This window comes from Conger conger, chromosome 12 (assembly GCF_963514075.1).
Source record: "Conger conger chromosome 12, fConCon1.1, whole genome shotgun sequence".
In the NCBI taxonomy this organism is placed as follows: domain Eukaryota; kingdom Metazoa; phylum Chordata; class Actinopteri; order Anguilliformes; family Congridae; genus Conger; species Conger conger.
The window spans coordinates 24,470,707-24,491,910 of NC_083771.1; the positions used below are offsets into that span (position 1 = coordinate 24,470,707).

At 39.4% G+C, this 21,204-nt stretch overlaps 2 protein-coding genes across 4 annotated transcripts; one reads left to right on the plus strand and one right to left on the minus strand.

The window, feature by feature from the left end:
* The first annotated feature begins 1,494 nt into the window (after positions 1-1,494).
* On the plus strand, positions 1,495-6,045 carry si:busm1-57f23.1 (uncharacterized protein LOC368621 homolog). Its single transcript, XM_061263404.1, has 4 exons — positions 1,495-1,756; positions 3,346-3,497; positions 3,970-4,071; positions 4,211-6,045. The coding sequence occupies exons 1-4, from the start codon at positions 1,663-1,665 to the stop codon at positions 4,295-4,297; spliced, it is 435 nt and encodes a 144-aa protein (XP_061119388.1). The 5' UTR covers positions 1,495-1,662; the 3' UTR covers positions 4,298-6,045.
* A 140-nt stretch (positions 6,046-6,185) lies between these two features.
* rassf6 (Ras association domain family member 6) lies at positions 6,186-19,538 on the minus strand. Of its 3 annotated transcripts, none has more exons than XM_061263402.1 (11): positions 19,400-19,538; positions 15,166-15,257; positions 14,268-14,346; positions 12,223-12,371; positions 11,791-11,891; positions 11,154-11,344; positions 10,446-10,547; positions 10,228-10,279; positions 8,910-9,028; positions 8,654-8,751; positions 6,186-7,633 (listed from the first exon to the last, which is right to left on the minus strand). In XM_061263402.1, exons 2-11 carry the CDS (start codon positions 15,222-15,224, stop codon positions 7,558-7,560), a joined length of 1,026 nt encoding a protein of 341 aa, XP_061119386.1. In that variant the 5' UTR covers positions 15,225-15,257; positions 19,400-19,538; the 3' UTR covers positions 6,186-7,557. The 3 variants fall into 3 exon arrangements, with proteins under 3 accessions (XP_061119386.1, XP_061119387.1, XP_061119384.1); XM_061263403.1 differs by lacking the exon at positions 19,400-19,538 and adding an exon at positions 17,880-18,067 and having other exon boundaries at positions 12,286-12,371; XM_061263400.1 differs by lacking the exon at positions 19,400-19,538 and adding an exon at positions 17,880-18,067.
* Positions 19,539-21,204: the final 1,666 nt, after the last annotated feature.

The window sequence follows — 21,204 nt, forward strand, 5'->3', positions numbered from 1 at the left end:
TCCTGCAGTTGATAAAACTAAACAGACCAAACTTGCCAATCAAATGTCCACACACCTATTTGGTCACTTCCTCTTTTTAAGCAATAGAATTTATTCTTTAAATTGCTATTCTTCATTGACCTCTTTTATTAACATGACGTTTCTCTCAGCAGAAGTGCCACTGACTGGATGTTTTTTGTCACACTATTCTGAGTAAACTCTAGCAACTGTTATGCATGAAAATCCCTGGACATCAGCAGTTGCATAAATACTCAAACCAGCCCGTCTGGCATCAACAATCACGCCACAGTCGAATAGATCACATTTTTTCTCCATTCTGATGGTTGATATGAACATTAACTGAAGCTCCTGACCTGTATCTGCATGATTTTATGCATTGCACTGCTGCCACACGATAATCGCATTAATAAGATAATCGCATTAATAAGTAGGTGGACAGGTGGTCCTAGTAAAGTGCTCAGTGAATGAATATTATAATATAATAATGAAAATGACAAAATATCAAAACCAAAATGACTATGTACACAAAGCTCTATTATATAACAAATTACTGCATGAAATATTATGTAATATTATCAGGATTGTGATGAAGGTTTTTATGCTGTAGGCAGCTCCAGGACACTGTCACACAAGAAACGCCTTCATGTTTAGCTAGCCCTCATATAGTACTGGATTACAAAACACACAACTACAGTCTCTTACTTTTTTGTTACCAAAACAGACAAATGTGGCAAATATGAGGCTTGTGAAAACACACATGTACCTCGGGGTAATTTAGGCTCTGCAGCTGCCGAACTGCATGTCTTTGGACCCCGCCATGTCTTTTGAAACACGGGGAGAACACAGAAAAGTGGATTAAAATGTTTGAAATAATTGCGGTGTTGATGTAAAATGAACATCACTCTTGGAGAATTACTGTAGAACCCTAGTGATGTTGCACAGAGAATGTGTGTCACCAGAAGGCCTGCAGCCAACCAGCTAATTTTTACTGGACTGTACTGGGCTCCACACTGATGGGGAGTGCTGGGAGAACTGCAAGACTTACTGTAGACTCCAGACATTAGTAGCAGCAGAACAAAATAATGAGACAAATGTGAATGGGGTTCATTAATGCTTAACATTGAAAATAGTATGTTAAGAAACCCCCAAGCTTTAGATTCATACAGCGTGACAAGCGTACCAAATTAATTTGAAAACTTCCATTAAGGACACATTGGGGTAAGTAATACTGAAGCATCAACTTGCTTTTATAGAGACTTAAAGAGAGATTGAACCCCTGCCACTGTTTTGCGAAACAACTTTTAATCCCGTAACAAACACGTTTCAGATACAATCATTCGTCGGTGTAATTTATTGGGAGGGATTGTATTCACACTGTCTGTTTGGTAAGCGATTAAAGGTAGTTTTGCAAGATACAGAGTGGGAGTGGAGGGAGGCAGGGAGGGGCCCGGTCGGTGACTCATCTGGTGCTGACTCTGTGGCTAATTCAGAAGCCCATAAAGAAACTCCCTTTCTGTGTGGATGTGTCAGCGCTGTTTCAGCACACAGCATCGCCGCTGCCGGGAAGGGGAGTGCACCTCACGGGTTGATAAAACATTCCTGGGCTGAAATACTGACCTCATTCAGACTCGTTCCCTGTACAGACGACAGCCTGCTGCAACTATGGGTCTCCGGGCTGTTATGCTCCTGTGGATAACTTCCCTGATTTATCTTTCACACGGGGACCTGGCGGTGGATGAAGAGTTGATCGTACCGAGTAAGTTTGGCTTGGTCTTTCACTCTAGAACTGCTACAAAACCAGTTCTTGTTATCAACATAAACTCTGTCCAAATTTGTTTCTGTAGACTTTTAGCAGTATACCTTGTTTTTATTTTTAGAGAAAACATGCAATGTATTGATATAGATACTTTAATTGAATTTTAATCAGAAATGTAGGCTGGCATTAAAGCAGTCAGCCATGGTTTAATGTTGTCAAGATGTATTCAGAGATTATTTTAAGGAAATTAGCTTGTTGAAACATGAGGGCAGAGATCAAATCTGAATTGTTCTTGAATTTAAAGGTCTTTAGTGGATTGGGGGATCAACCAATATATACACAAACAAAACTAAGCTAAATTGAATGACTAATATAAAGTTAATGTGGTGTTATTTTATAGCCTATATATAAATCCAGAGCACATTATTACATACTTATTTATTATAATTATTTTTTTATATACTTATTAGTCTTCTGCTGCTGCTAACTTAGAGTTATGATGTGTTGTGTGTTCAGAGATAGTTTTCTGCATACCACTGTTGTTATGTGTGGTTATTTGCGTTACTGTCACCTTCCTGTCAGCTTCGACCATTCTGGCATTTGGTCTGAAAAACAGCTGAACCTCTTGACCACGTCTGCATGCTTTTATGCATGTAGTTGCTGCCACATTCAATATTTGCTTCAATATTTGCATTGACAAGCTGGTGTGCAGGTCTACCTAATGAAATGGTCACCGAGTGTTCATATTGGTATATACATTTTGGTAATTCTTCTTAAATTCCTGAAACAACATTCTGCCTCAAGGCTCAAGCTAAATGTAACATAATGTATATGTGTGCCTATCAGAAAAATGTACTTCATGTGCCAGACTAAAATATGAAGCAAAGTTCATGTTATTTTCATTCAGAAGGCCACCTATGAAAGAGGGCATTACACACGCTTACATCAGAAAGGAAAGTTCCCCTCGTTCCATTTGGGAAGGCAGCCAAGTAGTATACAGACTGCAGAACCTTCGGCATAGATCAAGCGAATGGATCGAGACAATAGATTGGCTTCATCAGGAAGAAAAATAAATTCTCTGCATAAATTCCATCAATTGCAAACAATGCTCAAGAAAAAAATGTCATATAATTTGCCTGACGAAAAAACATGTATTTGTGTAGGCGCTATTTAGCAAAAAAGTTTCCTATTATATACAGTTGTTCACTATAACGGCTCTATATGTAGCTGACTTTGAAATCAATACTGATTTCTCAACTGCTTGATGACAGTGGAATAACTGCAAGAATACAAAATTTGTTTCATAGCTAGCAATAGAGGAAAGTTTGCTCAAAGAATATATAGTAATTCTAGCAATGGTAATTTGGTCTGTCCTTATATACAATATACAATAGTATACAATAGCTTGCTAGTTACTGTATGATACCTAATGTTGTCCTATTGCTGGCTTTACCTTTAGTGCAAATTCATAACAGTATTTCATTTTACATTGCTTGATCAAGTTTCCAAAACTACTGGTTTTGTTTCCCTCTAAAGTGTGATCAGTCTGAATAAAACCTGAAGATTGACATGTTTACCTGCGATTCCAGAGCACAGCCACCCTTCTGGAGGTTCGTTTCACATGAACCCTGAAGGCAGTGAAGTGCTGGAGGCAGCCAGAAAAGCAGTCGAGGAATTCAACAAAAGGTCCAGCTCAAAGAAGTACTTCAGACTTCTCAATGTCACATCTGCTGAGGCCCAGGTATCTACTGTGTTCACGCAATACTCTCCTTCTATTGCACACATCTTCTGTTAAAGCTGGTGTAGGTAGGTGTATTTTCTGAAATTCTGTTCACATTTCGACAGCTAGCAATAAACAATTTTCTCTGGGGAAAAAAAAGGAATACCAGGACAGATTTTCAGGGACTTCCATTTCTCATCGCTCCCGGTAGATAACATGAAATGATGGAATGCCGATAGGATAGGTTAGTGGGATAGTCTCCTGCATTTGAATAAACTTAGTTTTTATTTCTTTTTATACTCATATGTACATATGGGTATCTTTTTACCTTTCTGTCCATGTGACACTTTGTGCTGACTGTCAGAAAAGGTGCTATACAAATCTATGGGACTTGTTCATGCTCGTCTCTACACATTTGTGATTGTAACACATTGTAAATCATGTGATCTTCTTGCAATAACCGAATATGCCTCTTGTTTTTGTGAAATGGCAGGTTACTAACTTGATAAACTACAAGATAGATGCTGTGATTGTTAAGACCAAATGCCTTAAATCTGAAGAAGCTGACATTGAAACCTGTATTTTAGGAAAAAAGGTAAATTGCTTTTATAGTAGGCCAAAGTCTGTAATATATAATGTAATGTATATAAAATCTTAACATTTTTATTTTCAATTACTTCATCCAAAATATATGCTTTTGTATTTATTGTTTTAATTTTCTTTCTTTTTTTCAGCAAAAGCAGCGGACTTGCAGATTTGAGGTTACTTTCAATCCTCAGAATGATACATATGAATTACTTTTGTTCTCCTGCAAGAGATGACCTAGCTTACTTCTGGACCAATCAATTAATCCAGCATCTATTTAATCAGACTGCCTTTTAAACATGCTGGTTTTTCAGTTTCTCAGCAAATGTTGGTCATGATGAGGAGATGAGAATGAGTTTAGTTGGAAGAGGGTACAACAGCAATGCTAATATACCTCAGGGGTATATGTCACAAAGATTGAGGGCACATAGAGCTGGTCTTAGGGTTTGGCAGCCCAAAACAAGAGTATATGTTGGCCTCAAGGTTCTCCAACATAAACCGCATACTCCTTAGCTGAATGAATGAACTCATTACTTGCTTAGAGCAGTCCATTGAAAACCAAAGATGACATTCAGTCCATGCTTTTGCAGGATGAGTGTGCTCATATTCTTATTGAAATATGCTCTGCTTCACACTCCATATTGCATTTATAACAATAGGTGAACACACTTAAAAAGTACACAATTAAATGTGTTCCAAAAAGAATTTAATAAAAAGAAAAATTCAACTGGATTGTGTGTCCCAGGGATGGTTGTGCCACCAGATGACTGCATACACCAGCAACCAGCTCTGCTCCCACATCCTGTATGGGAGATTGAATCTCTGCACAAGCAGGGTCTGATTTTCTGTGGCAGCACAGTCGTTAAAGGACACGGACTACCAAGTCCCAGTCTTGAGTAGACTGTCCATTTCAACATATTCCACCATCAAAGATATTCATCATAGTCATTAAACATGATTCATAATGGCATGGTTTAGGGGCTAAGACTTGCAGTGCCTGTTCTTAAGCATTCACAATGCTATCTTCTTTAGGTTATATTACCCACCAGGCAGTACAAATTACAGGGACCTCAACAACTACATATAGCTACAAACTACATTAAAAACCTCAAGCAATAAACCTCCATTATAATTATTTTTAGCCATGAGCCTATTTTTCCAGTGGTAATGAAGCTTTCTCATTTATTCCTCAAAGCACTGATGGTCTCATGTGCTCAGTTATATACTGGAACTCTTTACGACTGGGAAGAGTGACAAAAAGAAATTGTGGCCTTCAAAATGGAAAAAAACACTTTCTTAAAGAGGCCCGAAGATTGACTTGAGCAGATTTTACTGCAGTGGATATCAGGGCCTGGCTGTCTGTAAAATGTCAGCAAAATCTGCTTGATGCTCTCCAAGCACACACCTTGCAAACCTAATTAATATCACAACAATTTATATCACAAAAATAATACCAGCTTACCCATGCCTCAATTTAGAAAATGGTAAATGGTTGGCATTTATGTAGCGCCTTTATCCAAAGCCTTTATACAACTCTTCAGCTTCTCATTCACCCATTCATACTCACACTCACACACCAACGACGATTGGCTTCCATGTAAGGTACCAACCAGCTTGACAGGAGCATTTTTAGGGGTTAGGTGTCTTGCTCAGGGACACTTTGACTACAGCATACTGGTATATGTAATACATAGCCTACAGCGTACTGGTATATGTACTACATAGCCTACAGCATACTGGTATATGTACTACATAGACTACAGCATACTGGAATACATACGACATGGGCTACAGCATACTGGTATAGGTACGACATGGGCTACAGCATACTGGTATATGTACTACACAGGCCACTACATATTGGTATACTACATGGGCTAATAACTTCATTCAGGCGCTTGTTATTAAAGGTTTCTTGACTTTTAGTGCATTTTTGTAAAGTGAATGGATTTCTATTAAATAAAATATATATACATTTCAAAAACATTGCCAGCATGTTACAAATATTTTATTTTCATTTAGGTGGGCACAAAAAATGTAGATGAGCTTGGTGACCATTAAAAAATATCAGGGACTAATGCAAGACTGTATTATCCAAAAGAAATATTTAAGCAAGACAATTGATTGGTCTTATTTCGTGTGTTTTATTAGAACATGCACTAATAGAACATGCACAATCTAACAAACAGTTATAGCATTTTACAGAAGAACTTGCTGGAAAATGCCATTTTCATTTTCCGTGTATATTTTCTGAGCAGGCTTCCTTAAGAATCAAATTGAAATATTTACATAGATTCATGTCTCCGAAGAATAAACATGACTGACTGCTGCCCAAACCTGTTCTTGGATATATACCAGTATGTTTTCATTTCAAACCTAGTTTGGCACACCTGACTCTACTAATTAGCAGCTCGATGACGTCTCTAGCTGTTGAATAAGGTGTGTTTTGTTATGGTTTATGGTTGGAGTAAAAACCTACGGAGGGGTGAACTACGAAAAAAGGGTTACGGGGTTACCGAGGTAACCCAAAATCTAACCCCGATTCTCAATGGAGAGAATACAGCAGCCGGCATAATCCCCGTTTCTTGATCCCTGTACCAATAGCCTATCTACTTCCCTTAATCATGAAATATCTTAAAGATCATTAAAGATCAAGTTGCGTTTAGGAGTTAGAATGTTTAGCCTAAGTCCTGCAGCAGAAATAAACTGTTGGACAATTTGTGATTTTATATTTATTCGTTAAGTTTGGTACGATAGCCTAATTAAGTTTATAACAAACGAATTTACACTTAGACATTTTTTGCCAACCCTTGTCCCTGGCACTGGCGGAATCAGTGTTACTTTTTGCAATTCGCCTACGAGTGTTCCACGTTCCACATCATGTGGCACCAACTTCTTCGTATCCGTCCATTATATTCGTTGATATTCAGTTATTCAGTGAGAAATGTGGCGCTCCAATAGCCTAGGTAACTAGGTAAACACACCGCCACTTTTACGGGAACGCGTACAGCTCTTGGTGAACAAAGCCCGTCTTCACTTAAATTGGTAACTACCTTCGTAGTACCGGTTAAGCCCGATTGTTTGGTTACGGTTGTTAGATTTTTTTGAAGCTGGGTTACACAAAGAAACCCTAGGTATGTTAATCTTCCTTCGTAGTACACCCCCAGGACGGCAGATATCCAAGAACAGGGTTGGACAGCCCTGATGTAGCCTAAACAGTCCCGTGCCATTATACAAATTCTACATTACAGGAAACAATAATACGATAATTGTATGAGGGAAAAACTACACAATATAAAAATATTAATTGCACATTTTACCATCCCCAGAACTGTAACAAGGAATTTATTATTATTATTATTATTATTATGTACAGAAACGTAATTACAGAACGTAATTGCAAAGGCGATTAGCCCCACTGTGCTGTTTTTTCCACTTCGTACGGGAGCCAGACGAAACCCAGCCCAAGCGTTCATTCTCCTCCGGCTCTCCTCTTCTACACAGCAGTCTCTGTTTTTTCCATTACCGTGGATCCCAGGAACTGTGAGAGGAGCCTGTGCTGATGTTTGTACCTATTAACGGCAGTTTCACAAAGGGTTTAGCCAAATTTCATTAGAGACACAGCTGGGCCTAGCATTTGCTGTAACGCTCGTAGAATTGAGCAACAGTTTGTAAATGCTCCATTCTTTGTGAACGACTGTGCAATGGATTATGGGTCATTTTGCTACAAATGAGTCCGCAGCCTGTTATCGTCTAAAAAAATGAATGGAACTTAATTGAGGCCAGACACTACTTAAACATTGATAACAACGAGTATAAATCCTTTTCCCCCCTCATTCTTTTTATTCTTTATACATGGAAAAAACTGCCTCAACGGTGAGTAATGAGGCGTGACATTCATCCAGGTAAAAAATCCGTTTTGACACAATATTTCACTTTTGCCACTGAAACATTTTACAATACAAGACGACAACTACTCACGCCACAAAAAGTGAAAGAGATGTGGTAGAATCGTACTTTAGAGCGACTGAATGGCGTCACGCCCTCATCCATTGCGCATGCCCCTGTTGATGTCTCTAATAAAGTATCTCTGGATTAGCGCAGCAAAGCAGTCACTTTATCAATAAACCGCAAAACTTGGTTTGGAACGTTACAAAAACGTCAGTAAATTGACAAAGATAACATTAACTGAACAATAATAAGCGTAACACTCATAAAAATAAGACATGGAAGCAATTTGAGTGGAGTGAGGCCCATCTGACAAAGGAATTCATGTATCCTTCATTGCGGATGAGATCCATACTACACAGCATATTTACCTGTATATTCACGACAACAAATACATGTACTTAAGTTCAAAAATGAATTCTGTGCTTGCAAGTATCCAGCTCTGCATAATAAAACCCATTATGATTTTGAAAACTCAGTTGCAGTAAGACATATTGATCAAAAAAATAATGTTTAGAATCATAATGACAGTCCGTGTTAATATCAAAGTTCACAATGTTTCGTTCCATTTCAATACAACACACGCTAACAAACCCAAGACTTTTAAGTGAAAAGCAATACGCATATCAAATAAAATCACTCACTTTGAAATGATTCTCTGTATCTCTCTGTTCTCCTCGTCTCTCATTCTCAGGAGGATTCCCTCCAGAATAGGCAGCTCCAGGTTCAGATACTGTGCCACCTGAACAGATCACCAGTCAGACCATGATCCACTCAGTAGCTCTTTCAGTCTTCCGTATTTTTATCATAGCTTTCCATTTGCTTCCAAAAAATTAATAAAAGCATTTTGCTTCCTAAATGTAATACTGCTTCCAAAAAAAGCTATGTATAGCTACGTACATCGTTGCTGACTTCCAGCTCATCTCTGTCCATTAAAAACATCTTCATTATGCTTTCTGACGGTCCGTGAAGAACTCGCTCCCATAGAGGTCGGTCTGAGTCGCTCAGCTTCCTCCTCTCTGATGTAGATATGAGGGAGCGAAAATCAGCATGAAGTGAATTGTGCTTGTCGAATACACTACTATGTGATTGTAGCAGATCAGAAGAACCTAAATTATTTCACGTTTCAGAAAAAACCTGGCCAATATCAAGGAGATTGATTCATTTTGTTCCCTTGTACATCTGTGAAATAAATGAGTTAACCTTGGTTTGATTTAAAGGTACAATAGGTACGATTTTTTGTGTTAAAACATCATTACAATCCCTTCCTATCGTTGAAAAAGGCTCACTGACATGTTGACTCACCCTCTGCCTGTGTTTATAGTCCTTAAATTTGGGTTTCAAAATATACAGTTGATGGACCGACACTGTAACAAAACATTGTACAGTTGTACAGTAATTCAAGCTCATTGGTTGAAAATTGGTTATAACTGCCACAGCCAATGACATGCATTTGGCAGACGCTCTTATCCAGAGCGACATACAGTTGATTAGACTAAGCCGGAGACAATCCCCCCCTGGAGCAATGCAGGGTTAAGGGCCTTGCTCAAGGGCCCAACGGCTGTGCGCATCTTATTGTGGCTACACCGGGAATCGAACCGCCGACCTTGCAGGTCCCAGTCATGTACCTTAACCACTACACTACAGGCTGCCCCTTTAAATTGTCCATGATTAATTGACGCCAGTGCTACTCAACTCCACATCCTGAGGGCCACAGTATCTGCAGGTATTTACTCCTACCGTGCGCTACACCACTTGATCTCACTCATTATTTTACCTGCTTAGTTCAGATAATAAGGTAATTAGTCAAATTAGTGTAGCGCATGGTACAAGCAAATACCTGCAGGACATGGAGTTGAGAAGCGCTGGCGTAAATTAATGACAGTCAACTTAAATCAAACCAAAGCCAGATAAACCAAGGTTACCCATTTATTTCACAGATGTCTGAGGGAACAGAATGAATCAATCTCCTTGATAGTGGCCAGGTTTTTTCTGAAATGTAAAATAATTTTGGTTCTTATGATCTGTTACAATCACATAGTAATGTATTCTACAAGCAGAATTCACTTTACTTCAGCATTCCATTATGAGAGGCTTTTTATACAAAATTCAGTTAAATTGACGTTTTTACTGAGCAGATGAACCATCTTCCATTGTAGCTACATCTACTGGATGTTTTCAAGACATCAAAGAGAGGAGAAATAAGAAGGAGGTGTACCACCACTTTGATGAATGCAGTACAAGCCAAACTCCTGTGGATCATTCTCAATCTGCAATCAACAAAGGTGACAATTTATCATTTATAATGCGCCTGCTAACTGAGTTTGAGTTTGAGTCAGCGGAGAATGTGTCTTCCTGACACTTACTGTAAATGCAAGGGCACTGTATTTACAATTTTTACAAATTAAAAAAAAAGAAAAACTTATAAGAACTCACCTTGAATTTGTGCAGTAACTGCTCTAGGACTTCATGGGTTGTCATTGTGCTGTTAATTCGGACATTGGTGGGAGTCCCGAAGGAAGGAGTAAAGATTGAGGTCTGCAGAGAATTTAAAGAAATTATTTGCTTCATTATCTTAAGAAACTATATCCCTACCACAACTGCAGATAATTCTCTGTCATGATTGATTTTATGACATGGTCAAAGCAAAAACAAACCTATATCATTCAGTATTACAGTATGTACAGAACCCCTAACACATAACATAATCTGTCCACATATCTATAAGAGTCAAATAATCAAATAGGAGTAATTTGGTAATAAGGTTATAAACCCCAATGGATGACTAATTCTGAAAAAATACAACTCCTAGAATCCATGGTTAATCTATACCAGGGGCACACAACTCCGGTCCTCAAAGGGTGGTCTACGTACTGGGTTTTGATCCAACCAATTTCCTTGTTTTGAATTTCAGCTCTATAAATGACCCTGGTTCAAGCCTGTACTTGAGCACAGTACAATCACCAGGATACACTTGCAGTCTGCAGCTGTAGCCGGTACTCATACAGATGTCAGATAAGATATGATTTAGTCAATTAAATAATTAAGACCAGAAGTTGGCACAGAGTCCTGAAACAGATGGATCCTTGTTGTGCACCCCTGATCGATACTAATCTGCACTTTGAGACGCTCCCTGAAACAGACCTTGTAGTTGTAGAAGTGGCCGTTGATGGAGAAGCGGTGTTGTCTGGCCTGCTGTCTCTCCACTGCGGTCCTGGTTTTTACCCTCTTCTTCACCAGCGAAGCATCGCTCATGGTGCGGAACAGGTTTGAGGCCTCTTCAAACGTAGAGATCTTCTTTGGGGGTCTCATGGTGTTGCTCTCATATATACGCCCTTTACAAAACAAGCACCTTATTTACTCATCATATACAGTACTGAGATGCTATATATAGTCAACTGCCATATCGATCTTATACATATTCAACCAACCAAAATCACTGCTGTACAATTGTTTTGAGCCCTACTACAGTTTCTCAACCTAAGCCAAAAGCCCTTGGGTGGAGCCACTTCATATTGGGTTTGGGACTGATGCAGAAGTATCGTAACACACACATGCTTGGGGTGGTAATGTGCATAGCCATGCTGTCCTTCAAACTATTATTTTCTAAACTGAATTATTATCGCCACAACCTTTATTTGAACAATTATTGTCTATTTGAAGTCCACAGTTATGTGTCCACCCATTATCATTATCCATTATCAGCCTTAAAGTGCATTAATAGATCAAACATCTCCATTAATCCCATTGATGTACATGCAGTAGAGCACACAATTAAAACCTGTATTGTGGTTTGTGGGTGCAGCTGGGGTGTCCAGTTTCATTTCTGCCATTTCATCGATGAGCAGGAGATCGTCATATTCTCCCCAGCGTGTCATCCCTCTGGAAATTATTCAGGAAATGATTGCCCCGCACATTAATAGAAGATTTTAAATTGTACACAATGGCCAAAACCTGCTCTTTTAAGGCCCTCTAGTGGACAATTTTAAGTCCAGGCGAAAAGAGGATATTCTTTTTTAAGAAGTAGCAAGGAATACATGCATAGTATTTTGTCACAACAGTATCAAAAATAGTTTTGCCGTTGCTTGTTTTGCAGATATACTCAACTTTAAACTAAATTTCTCTAAACATGTTTGGACTACAGTGGCATAGTAACTACTCTTGGGATGAGTGATAAATGCCAAGCATGCGCGTGATAATCGTGATACATAACCTCTTACATCCCAGAGGGCTGATGGGGTCTGGTGACCTTTGACCTGTGAAGGGTAGCACTTGCTTTTCATCCTGTATTTTCAAACGGATGGGTCTTCGTACACCCCAGGAGATCACCAGGAACCCCTCCGCCGTCACCTCACCCCCTTCCTGAGAAAGGAGAGGAAAAATGTAAACAGAGATTTAGAACTATATCCTCTTACAGAGCAAAACCATTTCAAGAAAAGTACATTTAAACAAGGAGGAAACAAAGTTATCCAAGGACCGCAAGTGAAAATTAAACAATGGGGATTCTCGATTTCCTGGAAGACCGCAAAAGATTGTGAAAGGATTGTATTTAACAAAACACAAAAAACATCCAACTTTACATCCCTGTTAATAGTGTCATATTTTAATGAAAAATTATTTACACAATAACATGGTAAACAAAGAAATAGCTTTCCTCTGGTATAGGGCCAATATCAAATAAAATCAATTCCGCTCAGCTACAGAGAACATTAAGTGAAATGACTTCTGTTCCCAGTTGTAGCTTACAGCACCATAGTCCATTTTTCCGTCAGGTATTTTCAGAAAAAACTAGGTTGAACGGTTGAACGTAGAGGTTGAACGTAGAGCCAGATTATCCCAAATATATTTGATTTATGAAATTAAATTGTTTTGACCGACCATTTAAACAGACCATTTCAAATAAAACATGTCCCTAAAACAACGTCAGTTAATTAATGTCCATACTGTTTTTTTCTGAAGAACAAGTAGGCAGATCTATGACATTATTATTAAGACCAAGGTTCTGTTGTTCGCAGTAGCAACTAGATGGATCAAATAAACTTTGCCCTCTTACCACAGCTAAATAATTCCTCATTTAGACCATTTTAGAGACAACATAATAATGGCAACTATACGCGTGTGCATTGTGCAACTGGTAAAACTGCAGTGGAGAATCAAAAACCTTTAGAAACCGGTCTGATGGTAAGTTGCTGTAATTTCTCCAAACAGCTGTCGAGACAACACATCTATAGACAGTTAATATAGGTAAAGTTATCCGAGTTATTTCTTAACCGACTTGGAAAAAAAACAGCTCAAGCTAGGTTTTGAAACAGCTGGTAGCTGGTTGACAACAGCTCACTGTAGGATTTTACAGGATAGCAGCAATACAAGCAATGATGCTAAAAAAACCATCTCTGGATAAGCAATTCGCTGGGAATACTGGACTATCGGACTAATAATGCTCGGATATGTAGTGCATACTTCATTCATACCAGGAAAATAACCTATATTAGCTACATTAACTACGGCTACTTTATTGTGGATACTGGTGATCTATCATAGCTGAAGTTATATCTAGTTATAAACATGATTAATGTTATAGCTATCATGTACATTGTCTGTTCTTTTTTCCTGTTGTTTAAAGTTAACTTACTTGAGTTAGCTGGCTAGCTATGTCAGTTGAAGTTAGCTGAAAATGTTAATTTGTATAAAGGTATTTCACAAAGCAAGATTACTGAGTTAGCAGGATAGCTATCTAACCGTGCTGAGTAAAACCAGGAAAAGCTTATTATTGAGTACATGTTCCACATTTGGACACATTAATCATTCTGCAACCACAAAATTACAAGGCCCCGCATCATCAGCAAATGATCGACATGCAGCTTTTCATTACTTTAAAAAAACATCATAGTTATGAGCGCAAGGTCAGATTTGTGTACCAAACGCAACAAAGGTGACGTTATCTATCCTCGGCTGGCCAGTGTCATGGAACGTACCAAAACATTCCCAGGCTGCCATCAATAGGCTACTGATTACACAAATGTTTCCTTTGTGTTTAAGTTAAAATCGTGCCAATTAAGTCGGATTTTTTAATTGCATGAGTCGGGATGATAAAAAGAGTTTTAGCCTATCTCGGCGATCTAAAAATGCTATTTACAAATTGAAATCCCATTCAGCATATAGCTACCTTTTACCGCTCTATTTGATTGGGATCAGTATACCGGAAGTATCATTCCCAAAACATTTGCTTTACCTCCCTATTGTATTACAACCTCTTACCTCATTTACACTCAAGTGCAGATGTGGCTTATCTTTTAAAAAACAGTTATATGTGCTGAGCAGCGATAAGACTTCAGCCCTGAAAGAGATGTACAGAAACACATTTTAACAAGGGGGAGTATACAGTATGATGCAAAAGTCTTGGCACCTTACATTTTTAAAAATGTATATACACTTTTTGTATTCATATTTTGGTTTTCTGCATTAGTGTGTCAGTAGAAAAGATCAAATTTGAGATTTACAAAACATTTAATATTACATTGGTATGTTTACATTTTGTAAAATAAAGTTTGGATTATTTGGATTAAATGCTTTATGTGTGTAGGCATTTTTAAAATCACTGTCAGTGTAGCCGTTTCCTAAATAAGTATTTTCTGGGAGTGTCATGTGATCGCCTGGATGGCTAGCCGTCCATAAACCAGTCTCTGCATTCAAGGGTGGAGTTTGAGCACCCGTTACCTTCTAAGTAACACAGGTTGGAGATTCAAGCCAAACGCGTCCAGTGATGTCACTGGACATGTTTGTTTTCAGAAGTTTTGTCCCATATTTAGGAATTAGCTACACTGACGGTGATTTACAAAATGCCTACACACATTATTTAAGCTTTTAATCAAAATAAGCTCAACTTAAAAAAAGGGTGACAGTGCTCCTTTAAGCAATATTAACATATTAAGGCCATTTTTCAGATTTAAAAAAAGCCTTGACTGAGGCTGTCTGGCATTACCTGGATAGCCTTTAATCAACTATACATATTATTTTCAATGATTCTAAACTTTAATCAGCTGTGAATCTTATTTTGAATTAAAAACTTTAATCCGCAGTCAATCTTATCTTCAATGATAACATTTTTTAATCAGCTATGAATCTTGAAGCTTACTTTCAATGACAGTTAGGCTACCTGGAAAGTGATCTCCTCTCTCCGATCTGGACCACAGATGACAACTGTCTTGAATTCATTGCACAATTTTGACGTACTAAAATGGTAATTACCTGTAATTTCAGAAGGGATGAAAAAGGAATTTATTGTAACAATACATACTATGCATGATAAAGTTTGTTAACAATATAACAGCCATGTCTACTGTATGTGGCAGCACGGATGGTGCAGTGGGTAGCACTGCCGCCTCACAGCAAGGAGGTCCTGGGTTCGAATCCCCATCGGCCGGGGCCTCTCTGTGCAGAGTTTGCATGTTCTCCCCGTGTTTGCGTGGGTTTCCTCCGGGTACTCTGGTTTCTTCCCACAGTCCAAAGACATGCAGGTTAGGCTGATTGGAGTGTCTAAATTGCCCATATGTATGAGTGTGTGAGTGAATGGTGTGTGTGCCCTGCGATAGACTGGCGACCTGTCCAGGGTGTATTCCTGCCTTTCGCCCAATGTATGCTGGGATAGGCTCCAGCCCCCCTGCGACCCTGTTCAGGATAAGTGGGTTAGGATAATGAATGAATGAATGTCTACTGTGTGCTCTTAGAATTGTGGCCAGCCAATTGTGATGCTAAGGGAGAGAGGTTAGGTTAATTGGAGTCTCAATTTCCCCTTGGGGTGCTCCTGCCGTTGCCCTTGACCAAGACACTGACCTCAGAACTGGAGTTGGTCCCCGGGTGCCTCACTATGGCTGCCCACTGCCCGAAGTAATTAGGATGGGTTAAATGCAGAGGATGCATTTCTTAGAAGACAATGGTAAATAAATAAAAACTTGAGGATGCTAATGTGGAAATATCAACAGGTAAAGTAAATTCACTGCAAGGCTTATACCAACCAGTATCATTCTTGTGTATAATTTATTCAACTGGAGTGTGGCAGTTTGTGAATGTTCTTTCTACTGAATTATGCACGGCATTTTAAAAAGTGCCACAGCCAGGTAAATCACTGTCAATCAATAAATAGAAATAAGTAATAAGTATTTTAATATATGGAAATGGAAATAAGGAACAGTACCTGGGAGATTCCATAGAAGATGGTAGTTCTCCTTTTCACTACTGATTAACAGAATGAACCGTTGTGATATCAGGTGACTACGGATAAACAAAATAATACTTTCTGGGGCCAGGTCCACAACGCAGGATATTACTGAGTTATATGGATAACTGCAGAGTAACAGAGTAAAACCCACAATGCAGGATATTACTGAGTTAGCTGGATAACTGCAGAGTAACAGAGTAAAACCCACAAAGCAGGATATTACTGAGTTAGCTGGATAACTGCAGAGTAACAGTAAAACCCAGACATCCATGGATCCGGAAGTAAAAAGAGTGGTGCCTGGTTTTACTCAGTGAACTTATATAGCTGACTCAGTGATCCTGCTTTGTGACCATACCCCTGGTCAGGTAGATATACACTCACTGAGCACATTATTAGGTAGACCCGTACACCAGATTGTTAATGCAAATATTTAATCAGCCAATTATGTGGCAGCAACTAAATGCATAAAAGCATACAGACGTGGTCAAGGGGTTCAGCTGTTTCAGACCAAATGTCATAATGGGGAAGAAATTTGATCTTAGTGTGGGATGATTGTTGGTGCCAGACAAGGTGGTTTGAGTATCTCAGAAACTGCTCATCTCCTGGGATTTTCACACACACTAGTGTCTAGAGAGTTTGCAGACAATGGTGCAAAAAACAAAGCAAATCCATTGGGCGGAAGTTCTGTCGGCACAAACACCTTGTTAATGAGAGAGGTCAGAGAAGGGCCAGACTGGTCGAAGCTGACAGGAAGGTGACAGTAAGGCAAATAACCACACATTACAAAAGTGGTATGCAGAAGAGCATCTCTGAACACAAACACACCAAAACTTTAAGTGGATAGGCTACAGCAGCAGAAGACTTTAGTCTAATAAATACCTAATAAAGTGCTCACTGAGTGTAGACCTGGTGTTTTGTTTTGAGTGTGTATAATGACATTGGAAATTTTAACCCTAAAATGTTGCAAATGGAATGCAGTCACACAGCGGGTTTGAGAGCATTTACCCCTCCAAAATGACTTAGGACGTGTTCAGCCAAGCCCAAAAGTGCTTAATAATCACTTTAACATTCGCTAACATTAGTGGAAACAGAACAGAACAGAACAAGAAGAATGTTAGTTGCATTGCCAGTTCACATATTAAGCTGTCAAGTAGATGTCACAGGCAAGAAAAGTTTCTTTCTCTGCTTTCAAAAATATGTGCTGAACATATGACACACCCAGACAACATGCTTATTCATGCCATTCATACAGACCACTGCTGAGCTATACAGCCAGAGGGAACTCCACATTCTTTCACCACGCCCAATTTTAACTGCAAGCCCAGCGCCGTGCATAATGGCGATTGATCACCATTTTATAGCCAGATAGGCTAGGCTACAGGATACTGTATCATTCTCTCCTGAACATTTTGCAATGTCATAGTATTTGTTAGTGAAGAGCAAAAATAATTCCTAAAGCCGATTATAATTTCTAACTTAAAAATGTCAAACTTAGATAAGACAAAGTGAAACTAAAAAGTGCTTGATATACAATGGAATGAAGTTAATGTTTATACGTTATGGTCCTGTTGCTACACAGTTTATTGAAACATACTTTGACCCAACAGTTGTTACTTTTTAAAATATTTACAGAAAGAACAACCACAACTTACCAATTGCGCACTTAATGTTGTGTATATATTGCAGAACAAGGTCCAGGTGTGCAGGTAATGATCACATTATTCCTTGAACAGTGACTGGGGGCCATCAGTTCACATTCTCCATTTGGAAAATAAAAATGAAAGCACCAGCAGTGGTGGATTTGAAGAGGAAAGGTTCATATGATATACCTGCCCCAGTTTGAGCTGGGAGTGTTTGCCTGACAGCGGAGTGGATATCGTATAAACACACCCGTCTTGTAGATACACACCTCTCATTGGTGGTAGACCATACCTGTGAATTAACCCATTACACACCAAACACGATGTAATTATACTCAGTCATATTTTAGCTGTAGTTAAGTAGTTCTGCAATGCTTAGCGTGTAACATTAACAACTCTGATAACTTGCCTATTTATGTATAAACAAATTTACGATATGAATTTCATGCATGACACATTTTGGGGATTCCTGCATGTAGGAAGGTGCAGTTGAGGTTACTGTGTGCCAACACCAGCATCCATTTGTAACTGTGAATATATATTTAAAGTTGCAGATATGACCCTCTAGATAAGGGCAAAATATGAATAAGGGTAGTAGACAAAGTAGAAACATGTGATGGTTTTCTAGTGCAATCCAAAGATCTCACAAGGAAGCTGTTCCACCAATAAAGTTAGTGTGGAATGACAATCTGTACAGGTGGTTATCCTCAGTCACACTCAGTTTTGTAGTAGACAAGAGTACTGAACAGACTCCCGTCTTTTCCAAAATGTTTCTCCATGGAAATTGTTCACCCAGTGACATTTGACTGTTTGAAATGACATTTTGAATACATTTACATTTCACTCAAATGAACCTCTGGCCCTTGATTGCAGCATACTTTCACTATGCAGCTGTGTTTTCACACTGGTTTCCAATGTGAACTTCTACCTGCAGTTTTATGGACTGATGAGACCAAGATTAACCTCTACCAAAGCCATGGAAAGGCCAAAGTGTGGAGAAAGGGATCTGCTCATGATACAAAACATACTAAAATTTCCCCTGGGATGAATAAAGTATCTATCCATCTATCTACAAGCTCATCTGAAGCACAGTGGAGGAAGGGCTATGGCTTGGGCTTTATTGATGCAACTAATGGTAGCAGCAGGATTAATTCAGAAGTCTACAAAATCATTCTGCCTGCCAACTTGGAGAAATGCATCCAAACTACTGTAATTGGGAGGAACTTCATGCAGCAAGCAATGACCCAAAACCGACAATACAAGGACTTGATTAAGGGGGGGGTTGAAAGACCAAGTCAATCACCAGACCCAATTGAGCATGCATGTCACCTCCCGAAGGAGATTGAAGGGTCCTGGTCTCATGGGCAAACCTGAAAGCATCCAGCTGAAACTGCAGCTTGTCATCCTGCACCCTTGATAGGAACTGGGAGTGGGAGTTGGTCAGCTTGGAATCAATTAGACACCTGGAAGACAAACACTGTAGGCCCAGCAAAGCAATAAGACCAAGCTATACCTTATTTGTAGCCACTTACCCTTTGTTCTCAATGAAATCATATCAGCCTTCATATCAGGGTCCAAAGTAGCTACACAGCTGTCCACAAACACACGGAGGGGCACGTGGTTGGCCTCAATGTTAATGACATCCCCCAGGAAGAAAACATTGGATGCCTTCTCCATCTTCCAGTCATCTACCAGGGAGGAGGGGGTTAGTACAAGTGCTGCCAAATTCCAAGATTTACACAGCTCAGCTTCCCAGCCAGGGAGAATAGAAGGGGGTCCTCAGCTGACAGGGTGGAGTGGTAGGGGATCCAGGTTGGTTTCAGGGCATTACTGCTCCCATCATGCAGCCTGCATTGGGGATGGAGCAATAACCATACAAGTTAAAGGGCATACATTCAGGTTCAGGAACAAATGGTCAGGGCCATGCATTATACATGGATGGAGTCTGCCACCTCACAGGATAGAAGTTCAATAAGTACAATTTAACAAAAGGGGCTGCAAGAAATGAAGGCCCGAAGGGTGTACACCCAAAGGATGGCATTTTACCTCATGTAGTGGCACGGAATGCCCACAACTGCACTTGATGTCCTGATGATGGGAGTGCCACTAAGTGCTTGAGGTTGGTAGATCAGGGTGAACATGTAGACTAGGGAGTCCTCAGTCATCGGAGGAACACAAATACTGGAGTAGACCCCTTCTGCTCAACAGGTCCACAGCCTTCCAGGGTGATGTCAGCTGACTGGATCAGGTGGACAATGCCAAGTAGGTTCGTATCCACTTCCAACTGGAAAAAAGGTTTATGGGCTGTGACAGGCACCTGTGAGCCTGGTGCATTTATGTTTGAAGACTGATATCCACCCTGAGCATCACAAAAACACCCAAACAAGGCAAAAACTGTCAATCCCACAAACAACCCTTCACCCACCATGGTGCCTTAAAGACTTGTGCCTTTCATTTTTATCTGCCTGTTAACATGTTTTAATCAGATTTGCTATGTATTATGTTTTGGGAGGTCTTGATTGTCGCCTGCATTTGGGAGTCCTGTTAGTTCAGAGGTGGGCAGCAATGAGCATATCCGTTTCTGGTTTTCATGCCAACTCCTGGCCTTAATTACTTAATTAGCCCACCTTTTGTCGTCTGACATTTTAGCTACATTTCTTCATAATAGCATAATTAGCAGCCAAAGACAGTTCTTATTTCAGGATATTAAACATTTTATTGCGCTCTAATCTCTGCATGAACAGAGTTTGTCTATACAGCCCATGAGCTATATGTATATATTAGCTCATTAACTAAGGTAATTGGTGGTAATGTGCGTATACACTGGCTCCCCAGCACCAGAATTGCCCCCGCCCCCTAATTGTACGCATGGTCCCAAGTGGAATTTGGAGACATTTAAAGGTACATGCAGCAGTTCTTCAGTCAACACTGTGAAAGTTGTGAATGGAAATGCTGTAAATTAGTTCTGTACGGAAGAAAAAACACATTCAGTTGAGTAGGTGTAAGAAACCCCTCCCCCCCCAATGTAAAATTTTTTAAACATTTCCCTTTTGGCACAGTATTTCATATTGGAAAACATCAATCTGGCTTAATAAAGCAGCAGCCAGAACTGACTGAACACAACACACATGGTGTTGTCCTTCTTTCACAGCGGAGTAAATACCCTTTTTGTAAATAATGAACCAAGCATTAATGCATTGGAAGTTGCCTAAGGACTGTACAGTATAACGTATTCCTGGAAAATAGTCAGGGGGCTAAAACTAATATTGCAAATTAAGATCGCGCCTCTGGGTAAAAGCAGACAACCTGTCCATGTTGTCATCAGAGAAAACTATTG

Bases quoted from the DNA above. Each gene is read 5' to 3' on its own strand.
- si:busm1-57f23.1 (XM_061263404.1), top strand. From the start codon at position 1,663: ATGGGTCTCCGGGCTGTTATGCTCCTGTGGATAACTTCCCTGATTTAT. The intron at 3,498-3,969 runs GTATCTACTGTG...GTGAAATGGCAG, and splicing joins TCACATCTGCTGAGGCCCAG to GTTACTAACTTGATAAACTA. The intron at 4,072-4,210 runs GTAAATTGCTTT...TCTTTTTTTCAG, and splicing joins CCTGTATTTTAGGAAAAAAG to CAAAAGCAGCGGACTTGCAG.
- rassf6 (XM_061263402.1), bottom strand. From the start codon at position 15,224: ATGAATTCAAGACAGTTGTCATCTGTGGTCCAGATCGGAGAGAGGAGA. The intron at 12,372-14,267 runs GTAAGAGGTTGT...CTCCTTTCTCAG, and splicing joins TGCACTTGAGTGTAAATGAG to GAAGGGGGTGAGGTGACGGC. The intron at 7,634-8,653 runs GTGAGTGATTTT...TGCCGTTAATAG, and splicing joins ATACAGAGAATCATTTCAAA to GTACAAACATCAGCACAGGC.